This window comes from Mesoplodon mirus, assembly GCF_964341445.2.
Source record: "Mesoplodon mirus genome assembly, chromosome: 10".
Classification (NCBI taxonomy): domain Eukaryota; kingdom Metazoa; phylum Chordata; class Mammalia; order Artiodactyla; family Ziphiidae; genus Mesoplodon; species Mesoplodon mirus.
This window is the reverse complement of record NC_138986.1, coordinates 13,502,933-13,515,422: the sequence shown is the minus strand read 5'-3', so window position 1 is coordinate 13,515,422 and position 12,490 is coordinate 13,502,933. Positions and strand designations below refer to the sequence as shown.

The 12,490-nt window shown below is 35.7% G+C and overlaps 1 protein-coding gene across 1 annotated transcript in view; it reads right to left on the bottom strand.

The window, feature by feature from the left end:
* Positions 1 to 1,226: 1,226 nt before the first annotated feature.
* The window catches only part of RGS17 (regulator of G protein signaling 17), a gene marked incomplete at its 3' end in the record, with an annotated part of 28,622 nt that continues 17,358 nt past the window's right edge, over positions 1,227 to 12,490 (bottom strand). Inside the window, exons 2-4 of the mRNA XM_082634382.1 lie at positions 12,249 to 12,338; positions 10,540 to 10,774; positions 1,227 to 1,415 (exon numbers count right to left, since the gene is read on the bottom strand). Of these exons, the coding sequence (XP_082490508.1) occupies positions 1,227 to 1,415; positions 10,540 to 10,774; positions 12,249 to 12,338 (514 nt within the window). The remainder of the gene's footprint in view (positions 1,416 to 10,539; positions 10,775 to 12,248; positions 12,339 to 12,490) is intronic.

The window sequence follows — 12,490 nt, the reverse complement described above, 5'->3', positions numbered from 1 at the left end:
AAAAGATTTGAGCACTGTACTGCCTTTCAATTATGGATCAGAATGGTTTGGTTTTAACATTTTTTAAATAAGTCATTTTTAAGATACTATGTGAAAACAGTTAAGGTCTGAAGTAGAGAATTATCTTCTAGAGAACCCCTATAAAACTTTTCTTGCTTAAAAACTTAGCTTTTCTTGGATTTCACTTTCAAGGAAAATATGCCACAGCACAGATGCTATTCATCAAAAGTTTTATGATGCTACATATAGGCATTCCTTTATTAAATCCTTTCTTTATATTCCAAAACTAAGTTATCAAGCTTATTATTATTATTTTTTTTTTTTGCTAACGTACATACTTTACACAACCATTTTAGAACTGGAGAGCCAGTCTTTAATAAATTAATTACAGTATTGGACATCTGATACATAGATTCATTTTCCTCTATTACAGTTAAAAACAATATCACTCTTTGATTTGTCTTTGAGATAGAATATCTTCAAATTGTTTTGTGCTTTTTTTTCTCTTTTCTTCATATATATATATATATATATATATATATATATATATATATATATATATATGAAGAAAACTCTTCCGTAATGAAAATGCCACAGTTTTGGCAATGAACAACCAGAGGAATTCCCCATTAGGATTTTCCAACAAACAGAGATAAATAGCTCTTTTTTCATGTACAGAAATATTGGCTTCAAAATTAGTGTACTGAGCACAGTATATAGCATGTTGAATACCATAGTTACAATTTAAAAATTGGCTTTTTCTGTCTTAGATTATATTTAAAAATGCAAACCACAGCCAACTTTTTGGCAATTATTTCTATAAGACCATATTGCACGAAAGTCCTTAAATACAGATATAAGTTATGCCATTGGCTTAAATATTAACAACAACTACATGGCAAATGAAGCAGTTTTACTTTGCACATGCAGTCTCTGGATACACTAGGAGACTGTTCATAGGACTACAAATACAGTTTGCTTGCAAGTAGAATGCGTGTTGAACAAAACAAACTTAATTTGGCAATTCATTGTTTCAGGTGGTATTTTCTCCAAACTTAACCATGGATAACCTTGATAAAAAATGGAGACAAAGACCATATGGTTGTATTTTCACAGTAGCCTGAGGAATGCTAAACTGTAGTTCTCCAGGAACTCAGTTTCAGGTGTTATTTAACTACTTTTATTTCTCACTCCAGCCCTCCAAACTGATTTTTTAAAAATAAAAATTAAGATTCAGAAGTAGAGCTGGCAGTACTTTCAACAAATGACTTATAAATCTGAGAGTTCAAAAACCTTGGGAAAGAATCTCTGTGCATTAAGGTATATATCTGAAGCTGGGCATCTTCATACATATGAGGATTAGGATCCAACAGGTTTCTATTGATCACCTCTCTAACTCGAGAATCGAGACTGACCTAAAAAGAAATAAGAGCAGATACATTAAATAATATTTTTTCAAAAGATCTCAACTAAGTAACTATAGGTTCATGACATTTCAGAGGAACCTCAAATAGTAAACCTAAAATCTTGAGGTTATGTTTTCAAAGGTTACATAGTAACCCTGCATACTCTTCTCCTTCAAAGGTTGAATTAAACAAACAAAAAACAACATTTAAACCAGAATTTTGGCTTACTTGGATGTATCTTTTCCATGCATTCACTCAGGAGTTTTTTGACAATTTCTATTCATTGTTGCAGTGCTAGAGAATTCCCTGGCCAGAATACAAATTGATGTCCTCCTATTATGAGACTGCTGGGGTAACTCTCTTGATGGAACAAGGTAAAAATCTGGCAGAGAGTAGTTCTCTGTCAAAACTTAACATGTATATCAAGTGCTGATTCCCGATAATTTCATATCCCAACATGTCCTCCCATGTCAGAAGGAGGAACCAGGAATGTGGAAGGGCTGAGTAGAGCAGAACGACAGCACACACTCTTCAGGTCTTCTATCTACCTGGCATGGCATAGGACACTCTGTAGTCCTTACCTAGGAATACATCCAAAGGTCTCTGTACTAAAGATTAAGCAGAATATTTACTTGAAATTCAATCTTTGAAAGGAGAAATGTAAGTAGGAATTCAGAGTACCCATTAATCATACAGTGTTGCTTGAAAAGTGTAAAGAAATTAAATTCTGCAAGTGATTCAATTTTGTTTTTTTGTTTTGTTTTGGTTTTTCCCTCCCTAAATGCTAATCTGGTTGGAACTGGTAGAGCATGTTGAAATGGGAAAGGGGGGAAATTAAATACCAATAAATGCACACTCCAGGAAGAGAACTAAGATCTGCTCTGAAATGACATGTTAGCAAAACCCTCTAAGAGGCAAACCACCTCTGAGCCTTGACTGGTGTCCATAGTTCTCACTGTTGAACAAAGACTCGGGCATTGTGATCCACAGTTATTTGCCTCATGATGTACTCAAGTCTATACAAACATTTCATATTTATAGCTAAACGTTTTGTCACAAGCATTTTGCAAAAACCTTTTTGGTTTTGGCTTCTTTCCCCACTCACTGTTTGGACTAAGCCCGGGATCTGAAACAGTCCCAATGACGGAAGCCACTCATATTCCATTTGGTGTCCCCAGATGCCTGAGCTCAACAGCCCATGTGGTGTTGGGTTCCTTGATACACCAGGGATGGCTGCTAGGGGAGCATGTGTCGGGAAATGGTGATCCAGACTAAATTTCTGTGGTTTAGCTAGACTAACTTATATATATAGAAAAAATTAAACGTTTCTTGGCTGAACTATATATTCTTCTCTCTAAATTCTAAAGAAAAAAAGAAAAGATATTCTGGAAATGGATCGTTTACATTTTATTCTCTGTTTAACTGTCATAAGAGGTCATCATCAAGTACCAAGTAATAAAAAGTACGGAATTTTTATCTAAGCTTTTTATTTAAAAATATCATTTGTTTTTCTACTCATAGGGAAAATATTGACCTTGGAGTTTAAACTGATAGATCTTATTCTGAAATGTGGTGTTATGGTCAAGTGAATCTTAACAAACACATTCTATTATTTTTGTAAATGGTGCTGTTACTTTCAAACTTAGGAACTTTTTGTTTTATTGGAGAGAGAAACATTAGATTAGTGATAAAGAAAGAGGTCATTTATTTCTTAAATAATAGCATAATGAAATATATGCGATTTAACATATATGTTGCCTAACACATATATTTAACATATTTAACATGTGATAAACTGATAACAGTTTATCAGTAGTTAGAATAATATTAGTTATCTGAAGACAGAGAAATAAAATAATTTGAATTATTAAATGTATTGAGTCTTCACTGTATAATTAAAAAATTTTTTTTGGCAAATTAAAAACAGTAGTGAAGGGCTTCCCTGGTGGCGCAGTGGTTGAGAGTCCGCCTGCCGATGCAGGGCACATGGGTTCATGCCCCGGTCTGGGAGGATCCCACATGCCGCGGAGCGGCTAGGCCCGTGAGCCATGGCCGCTGAGCCTGTGCGTCCGGAGCCTGTGCTCCACAACGGGAGAAGCCACAACAGTGAGAGGCCCACATACCGCAAAAAAAAAACAAAAAAAACAAAAAAAACAAAAAAAAAAACCAGTAGTGAAATGCAGTACAGAAAGTAGTACCATTCAACATTTAGTAATCTGTAACAAAAACACATTTGCTATTTCCATTTGAAAAATAAAATATTTTCCTAAATATCTGGTTGTTTGTTTGAAAAGGTTGTCTGTCAGTCAAAAGAAGTGTAGAGAGGTCAAACAACAAGGATAAACCCCATGAGCATAACAATCTATAGTTTCATCTTGTAGCATCTTTGTGCTTCGACTGTGGAACATCTGTAATACAAGTTAGTGTGGGTGGATCCCAGCATGGGCCTGAGCCATTGTCACCCTAGGATTCACCCATGATTGGATGGCTTGTAAGGCCAATGCATAGGACTGAGGAGTTTCCTGTAAAGAACTCATCCTAAGGGAAGAGAAAGTTGAGTAGCACAAGACAAGAGCTATCCTTGGGCAATGGAAATTCTTTTCTTACTCAGTCCTCACAGACTCCCATTTAGGTGGGGTGAAGGGAGGGACACAGTGGAGCAATAACAGTTAAAAAATGATCTACTACTGTGGGACAGGGCACAAGACGGCACTGATAGACTTGGTAGCATTTAACTGGCAGTTTTAGCAGTGCTGGAAATATTGGCAGTGTTGAGAGGTGGTAACTGAAGCTTTAAAACGGCATAAGTGACTTTGTGACAGGACTCAATGAACCTGGAAGCATCCATTCCCACAGGGAGTAGGAGACAGGGAAGAAGAAAAGCACGTGGCTTGCAAACATAAAAATATGCACCAGCAACTCCACAAACTAATTGGGGGGGGGGGGAAATGAAGTGAAAGCTAAAGGTTCAACAAGAGTATGGGGGGGGTAAAGTGGGGAGGATGAAAACAGAACTCTATCTAGTGTGGTTGGGAAAACCTGGGTCAAATTGAATTATATATGATACTTGATAGATTTCCTAGCAATGGAGCCAATTCATGTAAAATAGGTCAGTATTGCCAAAAGGGAGCACACCAAGTTTTGAGCCTGTCTTCCTCTTCTAGTCATCAAGATGCAATGGAAATTTTGACTCTTTGGACATTTTTTTCGGTGGAATTGTACTGAAGATGATGAATTAACCACTAAAAGTCTTTTACTCTTATAAAGACCCTCCTAAGTCAATTAATTCCTTGAACAATTTTTTTTACACATAATGATTTAATTTTTCTCCCATTTTTTCTCCCATTTTCCCATTTTTAATTTTACTGAAGCTGCTTTATTTAGGATTATTTTCTAAGTAAAATTCTGCTTAATTTTTTTCTTTTTCCTTTATAAGTCCACGTTCAGTTTTACCAATTATAGTTTCTGCTATTGGAAATGTTCTTTATAATTTTAACTAAATTAAGTCTTCTCATGTAAAATTTTACAGATCTGAAGGCTATCTGGTTTTCCTATCTGTTTTAATACACTTTTACCACGTGTGTTTTTAGTCATATTATTTTGTGTTGGTTATTTCTACTGAAAATAATTATAAATTACAAATAAGATTGATTACTGGAATGTATTTCTTGGACCAAGCATCACTGGTAGGATAAAGTGGAGTAACCATATTTCTGATGGCGTACACATGATGGGAAAGTTTATCTTGTTTCTGAAGGAGAGTTCAGACATGTGGTTAAGGTTACTAGTTCTTATCGTGTCTCAAGTTCAAGTTTGGGTTCATAGAAATCCATAGTAGTATCATGAATAGAATACAATGGAATAACTCATCAGCATATTGTAGTTGGAAGAGCATCACATTTGGAGTCGGAAGATCTCAGGGTTGTGTTCTCTCTCTACTAGATATAATTCTAATATCCTTGTTTTACGTCTTTGAAAATCAATTTCCTTTCCTATAAAATGGTGCCATGTGTCCTAGAGGCTAAAGGATTCTTGTGAGACTTATACTGTAATAATATACATAAGACCATTTTGTCAACAACAAAGTTTAAGCCCAGTGTAAAGTATTAATAGTAATGATAATAATAATTGAGCATATGTATAGTGACACCTCAAACCCAATGTCTTTAGACTTTGTATCAACTTGAATTTTACCTTCTCAGAGTGACCTTACCTGACTAACCCTATTCTAACTACATCATTTGACCTCCACCCCCATCATAAAGTTTATCACGATTTTTAGTTACTTGTTTTTGACATGATTTGTTTGTCTTCCTAAAATGAAAGCTCCATAAGGTATAGGCCAATGTTCACCATCATATCCCTAACATCTAGCCCAGTACCTGGCTCATAGGAAGTACTCAATAAATATTTTTTGAATGATAGTATGCCTGCACAAAGAAATGAATCTAGGAAAGTACAATCATGAGTCCTGTTTAGAAAAACTGATTTAAATTATTGAAAGTACTAAATTCACATGATTTTGCATGAAGAAACATCTGTCTATGTGCACACATAGGACCCACATGTCTTTCACATATGCATTATGTTTAGATAATTCTGGGGTTTAAATAGGCTTTTTGCTTTTTTCTCCCGGATAGCAACTGGAAGTTTAGGGTGAAATCAGAAGAAGCAAACGGTTCCTACTACTATAAAAATTGTCATTCAGCAGAGCCTGAAAGGCATAGATTTCATGGGTTTTTTAGCTTTTTCCATGCCCGCATTCTACAGAACAAGGTATCTAAGGCTGCAGAGCACTGAAGTGAGTTTCTTAGTGTTAAACAGATGGTTGGTTAAGTTGCAGGGCTGGATTACAGCCCTGGTTAAGGACAATGCTGTCACTAGATATCTGAACACACATAGTTTTCTTCAATTCCAATAAGTCTTACAGTTGTTTCAGCATTTATAGATATTTCTTTATTCAACAGCTCAATGCTGTTTAAGTTGGTCATAACTTTTAAGCAGACTTTTTATTAAAGTTCTTTATTTTGCTGGGTTTGTCTTTTCAGTACTTCATATAAGTTGCCACTGACATCTGTGATGCATAGCAAGCCTACTATTAGTCTTAAATTCCTCTTTATTACGTCCATTTGTTTTCCCTTTGAGGACAAAAAAGAAAATTCACTTTTGAAAGAAATGTTATTTTTGTTTGTTTTTAGATTTTTTTTTTAAATTTAAGATTTGGTGATTTCCCCTCTTGAAATGCATGCTATGCCAAGAGTGGAAGTTATATTGCCTCCTGGTTGTAAACATCTATTTTATTTATTTTTATTTTTATTTTTTTAATTAACATTGTTCTTTTTATTTTTTGTATTAACTGCATTTTTATAATGAACATATGTTAATTTATAATCAGAAAAATACTGTATTTTGTTTTATTTTATTTATTTATTTTTATTTTTTATTTTTAATTTTTTTTATTAGTTTCTGCTATATAACAAAGTGAATCAGTCATACATATACATCTGTTCCCACATCCCTTCCCTCTTGCGTCTCCCTAAACATCTATTTTATAACATAACGTCCAAATTATTAAAAATGCATATAACATGATCTTAAAACAATGAAATGTAACGTTTAGCACTTTGGCTTCATGAAGGAAATATGCTATGTATATATAATTTTTTTTTTTTTTTTTTTTGCAGTATGCAGGCCTCTCACTGTTGCGGCCTCTCCCATTGTGGAGCACAGGCTCCGGTCGCACAGGCTCAGCGGCCATGGCTCACGGGCCCAGCCGCTCCACAGCATGTGGAATCTTCCCGGACCGGGGCATGAACCCATGTCCCCTGAATCGGCAGGCAGACTCTCAACCACTGCGCCACAAGGGAAGCCCCAATGTATATATAATTTTAAGAATGTAGACCTCCTCAACATTTAACAAAGGGGAACATGGTGACCCAATGTAATTAAAGTAAAATGAAAGTCTAGTGAAGAAAACTGAGGTTCTGGTTAAGAATAAAGTCCTGACAATTTTCAGTTCTTTAGTTACTACCATTTTACAAATGATTCAAATGTTCATATTCTTTAAAAATAATCTAAGTAGAAACAGATTGTCTGGCTCCAAAGTGGGAAGTAGATTCCCAACTCCGGTTGCCTTGCAGTGGTTGCTCTGAGGACCGTGTTAAGACAGACTCTGAGGTTGAATCTGGGTACAGCAGTGAGGAAGACCATGACTAACTGGCCATGACATCTGGTGGGGAGAATGCAGTAGTACCACAAGGGCCTTACAGCTGCCATTCTGGATTTGGTTTACTATCCTCTGTGCCCCTTTGAATTTTGATTTTTATAAACAAATCAACTGAATACCGAGGCCCAGAAAAAGTGAACTAATTTATCCCAGGCCACACAATTAAGTTGGAGCTAAGCATGGACTAGAATCTGTCCACCTGAGTGTTAGTTCAGTGCTCTTACTACTATATAGTCAGGGCTCTCTGGATGGGACATGTGTTCTCTCCAGTGGTGGAAAACAAAAATTGAAGGGCGATAACACCATATCATTAAATGGTTAGCAGTGTGTTGTTGATTAGAAATAGACACGTTTTTGCATAGAAGGTCAGTGAGATATAATATTTTGGAAAGGGCCCTGGGATAGCTAGAAAGTGAGTGCCATTTTAGGAGTATATAAGTGAGTCAAGTCATCTGACTTGGTTCAAAAGTAAATATATCTATACGTAGACTTAAAATATAACTTTTTAACAATTATTTTTTATAATTGCCTACTTTGGGTTTATTCAATTTTGCTGCTCAATAATAAGTGTAATTACTATGTTGACAGGAGAGCAATCAGTTAGCTAAACAAAGGTACTTCATACAGTCCAACCACTTAGATTCTATGTTGAGAATTATTTATATATCAGCAAACAAGTAGCCAAAAGATAAAAATTTGAATTTTACCTCTGTCTCTGGTATTTAGAGAATATTAAAGGAGAGAATAAATATGGCTATTACACTAAATATTAGTCTGTTTAATTTAGGAAAGGTCATGTTCTTATTCAGGAAATAATATTTTAATGACTTTTTGGTGAAACTCATGTTCAAAGTAAAGAAGTTTGGTTAAAACAAAACTCCATTACTTTTGCAAAATAATGAAAATCCAATAATTTATATTTCAGTAATCAATAACTATGATATCTCTAAACTGTGGCCCAGAGAAGTAATTTTGTGAAAATTAAGTATTTTACAAAGCTCCATCAATGAGTGACATCTGAAAATCAAGAGCTGTGAGAACAATGGGGAAGTGTTTCCCATAAAAACTTAAAATTAGAAAATGGAGACTGTAAGATAAAGGAATTGTATGTACTTAATATAGAGAGCACTTTTTCTACTAACATTTTAAAATGGGACAGTCATCATTTTAAGAGGATATATAGTGCAAAGGAATGGACTAGATAATTTAAACAATAATCATTTTCAAATGATACATGTTACATATTTGGGGGAGAGAAATGGGATAGATAATCTTCCCAAAGACTCTGTAATTATGTGTACTTATGGACAAGAGAAGCACATCTTGGGGCACATTTGGATTATTTGATATATTTGCCATGTATTGCAATATTAAATAAAAATGAAGGTGAAATTAATATACTAATAAAATTCAAGTAGAACTGGTTAGATGCTGAGGTTCTAGAGAGACCAGAAACTTGAAGAATGTATTTTTAGGATGTAGAATTTTAATGGCGTTAGAAATACAAAGTGGCATCAGTAATAAATGTATTGAGGCTCTAGAAAAATTCCTCCCCACCTTGTTTCTATGAATACTTTTTCTATGTTAACGCAGGAAATAAAAAAATAAGACAATCTTTTGTGTATCCAATTCAAGTTTTCTCATTTTGCAGAGACAATGCTATTGGAGTACTCTGGAATACCAATGGCACGAATGGATATATCTTTAAAAAATTACTTAGGTATATCTGACTAGAAGTGAAATAGCTTATATAGCATCCCAAGCACAGAGCTGATAGACCAGATGCAAACTCATCTTACAGATTTAAAGGTAAGGGCCGCACCAAATGCTGGAGGAGACAGATGCCTGTCTCTAGGGTATGTAATAAAAGTCCGCGTGCAGGAGAGGGGTGTGGAGGATAAGTCCGGAGGCAGACAGCACCAGGTCAGAACACTTAAATGCACAGGTAAAATCACACTGGATTAAGAGAGACAGAAAAGACAGCAAGAGGGTGGCGTGCAGAAGAGAAGGCATTCTAGGAAATTCTAAGTTCAAATTCTGAAAAGCCCTGCTGGAACTCAGTCACTCGGGACTTCAGAGGCCAGGGGCACTCTTAGCCCCTCCCTCACCAAATGCTTGTTAACTCTGGTGGCGGGACCGTTTCTCAGGAGCAAACTGATTTTTAGAAAGCTAATGGAACGGTGTCAGTCCGATTGCTTGAAAGGTTCCTTGTTTATCAGGTGCATTCTGGCAATGGGAAAAATAGCTTGCACTTATAATAACAGGAAAACCAGAACAAGTAAAATGATTGCCCTTACACATCTCTCCCCCAAGAATATTAATGGGTCCTAAAGGGTCATACTTCAGTTCTGTAAAAATTCTATCATAAGCATCAACATGGCAGGGTTTCTTTTGTTTTCGTTTTTTTCCCCTAAACCAGAGGTTTTCAAACTAGTATGTATGTGGAAAGCTTGTTAAAGGTATGGATTCCTGGGCTCTATTTCCCAAAATTCAGATTCAGAAGTCCTGGGTCAGCCTCGAGAACTTGCTTTTCAAACAAATGCTCCAGGTGATTCCTATACAGGTGATCTGGGGATCACACTTTGAGAAACACTGCCCCAAGGTAAGTTCTTCTTTTCCACTTTTAAGTCACGGCAAATTGTATTACCAGGCTTCCTAATGGTAGTTCTGAAAGGCAAGTAGACTATCATATGATTCAGCTAGAGATAAATGATCAAAGCATACTGGGGAGACCTAACCTTGAAACACGTGTTCAGGTAGATTCTCAGAATGGAATATAGATTATCCACCCAGACAAGCCTTCTAGCTTGTCCACACCCCATGCATTCATTACTCAATTTGGACAGAAGTCCTTTTAGGTTCATCCTTGGTCTAAGAAGCTCACATCAATATTTTCCAGATTTTTACCTCTTTTGGTGAGAGTATAGAAATGTAATCTTCGTATATCATTCTGGCCTTTTCTTCAATTACTTTCTTATTCTGCTCTTTCTTTAAGTCTTCACAGGCAAGCCAGAAAAGTAGGTTCTCTTCACTGTATTCTGTTCGCAGGAACTCTCTGAAGAGGTTTCTTCCTGCCGGGGCCTTCATCATCTTGTCAAAATTTTGAGACCAGGACAAGACTTCATCTGAAGTGGGGTTTTGGCTGCAGAGAGAGAATGGGGCCGTTATCAAAAGCAACTTTGGTGCCGGGATGCTGAGCTGCAGATAGAAATGCCATTCAACTGCTGCCATCTAGTGGTCTTTGAGACTCAGTCCAGCCTGACCTGGCAAACATCTGCCAGGACTGGGCTAGATATTTCTGGGTCTTGACAAAAATTCGTGTAGGTACAAGCTATGTGTTAGGGAGTCAAGCGTTCAAATAGCAAGGGGCTACACACACTATGCACGTAGTCATCATAGATTCCTAATGAATCTATGGGCATTTTTGAACCCAAACAATCTGCTGCAAGCCTATGCATTACTTTGAAGGGCAAACTGAACTTTTTTGTTTGCATCTGATGTAGATTTTAATTTCCAAGCCATAAGATACAGTTTCTCTTTTCATCTCTGGTCACTGTCTTTTTATTTTTCACTGACTCAAAAATAAGAATACATTGTGTTCACTTGTCACATATTTTCCTAAACTTTAATAATTATTCTGGTAACTCTTATGAGTGAATTATTACCTATGAATGGAGTTATCACAATTAAAAAGCCCAGGACAATTATAATGACATCAGGGACTTTTTAGATATCTATATTCAGGTTTTCAGCGACTACTTTCCTGCAGAAACCACCAGTTGTTACTTCCTTTGCTTATACATCAAAGAAGTAAAGGAGAGAAGCTTGGAGATTCTTATGGTTAAATTGGTCCTGATTTTGCTTTGCCATTCATTCATCTGTTTAATAACTTTCCAACCTAAAATACGCTTGGTCAAAAAATACTTACATTTTATTTTTTCTTACCTTTTTGACCAAATATTTTATATAGATTTGCTATTATTCCAAGATGTCTGAACTTCCTCATTTGTTTAAAAAAAGTGTAAAAGAGAAAAATTACTATGAAGCATCAAAATTAAAACCTTCTCATAAGAAGTAGAAAAAGAAAGCACCTATCATTATACAAATAATCTGCTTGTATTTTAATTCTGTTCTGTGGATACTGCATTTCAACTTTTCAGTTTGGAGAAAATACTTAATTAGAGTCCCTTCCAATGGAAATGGGACTGAGGAGCAGCTGGTTGCCTTTTCTCACTGACTTAGGTGGTTCCATATCTTTTTTGTGTGTGTTTTAGACTCTTCTATAAAGAGAACAACTTAAAAATATTCTTAGAAAAGGGAAGTAGAGAACTAGGGCAATTTGGGGGGGGGAGGTTAATTCATGTATCAATCATTGTTTTTTGAAAGGGAAGGATAAACTCAAGCAATGGTTTAGCTGATAGTTTAGCAGAGCTAATTAAAAAAAAGGGATAAAAAGCAGTCGCAATCACAAAATAAGATCTCCCAGACTAAGTATGTATTCATTTCACAAAACCATTTTGAGGAGTTACCGGGAAGCAAGAGATTATGTTTAAGCATTGGGTAGGTGTACACAGTACGTACATGCAAGACACAGTTACAACGTGAATCACACTCACCATTCCTCTAGGACCTGGATACTCTCCATTTTTGTGGTATGTGTGGGTCTTCCTGCATTTTCCCCTCTTTCTTCATTCCTAACAGTGAGGCTGTAATGTAGTATAACACTTTATTTTGTCGAGGGAAAACCAATTATTTAAAGAAAAGAAAAAAACTCCAGGAAAATATTTCATGGAAGAATTTTATTTTCAACTATGTGAGAGTATTTAGTGTATAGAAAGAGCAATACCATTTTTAAATG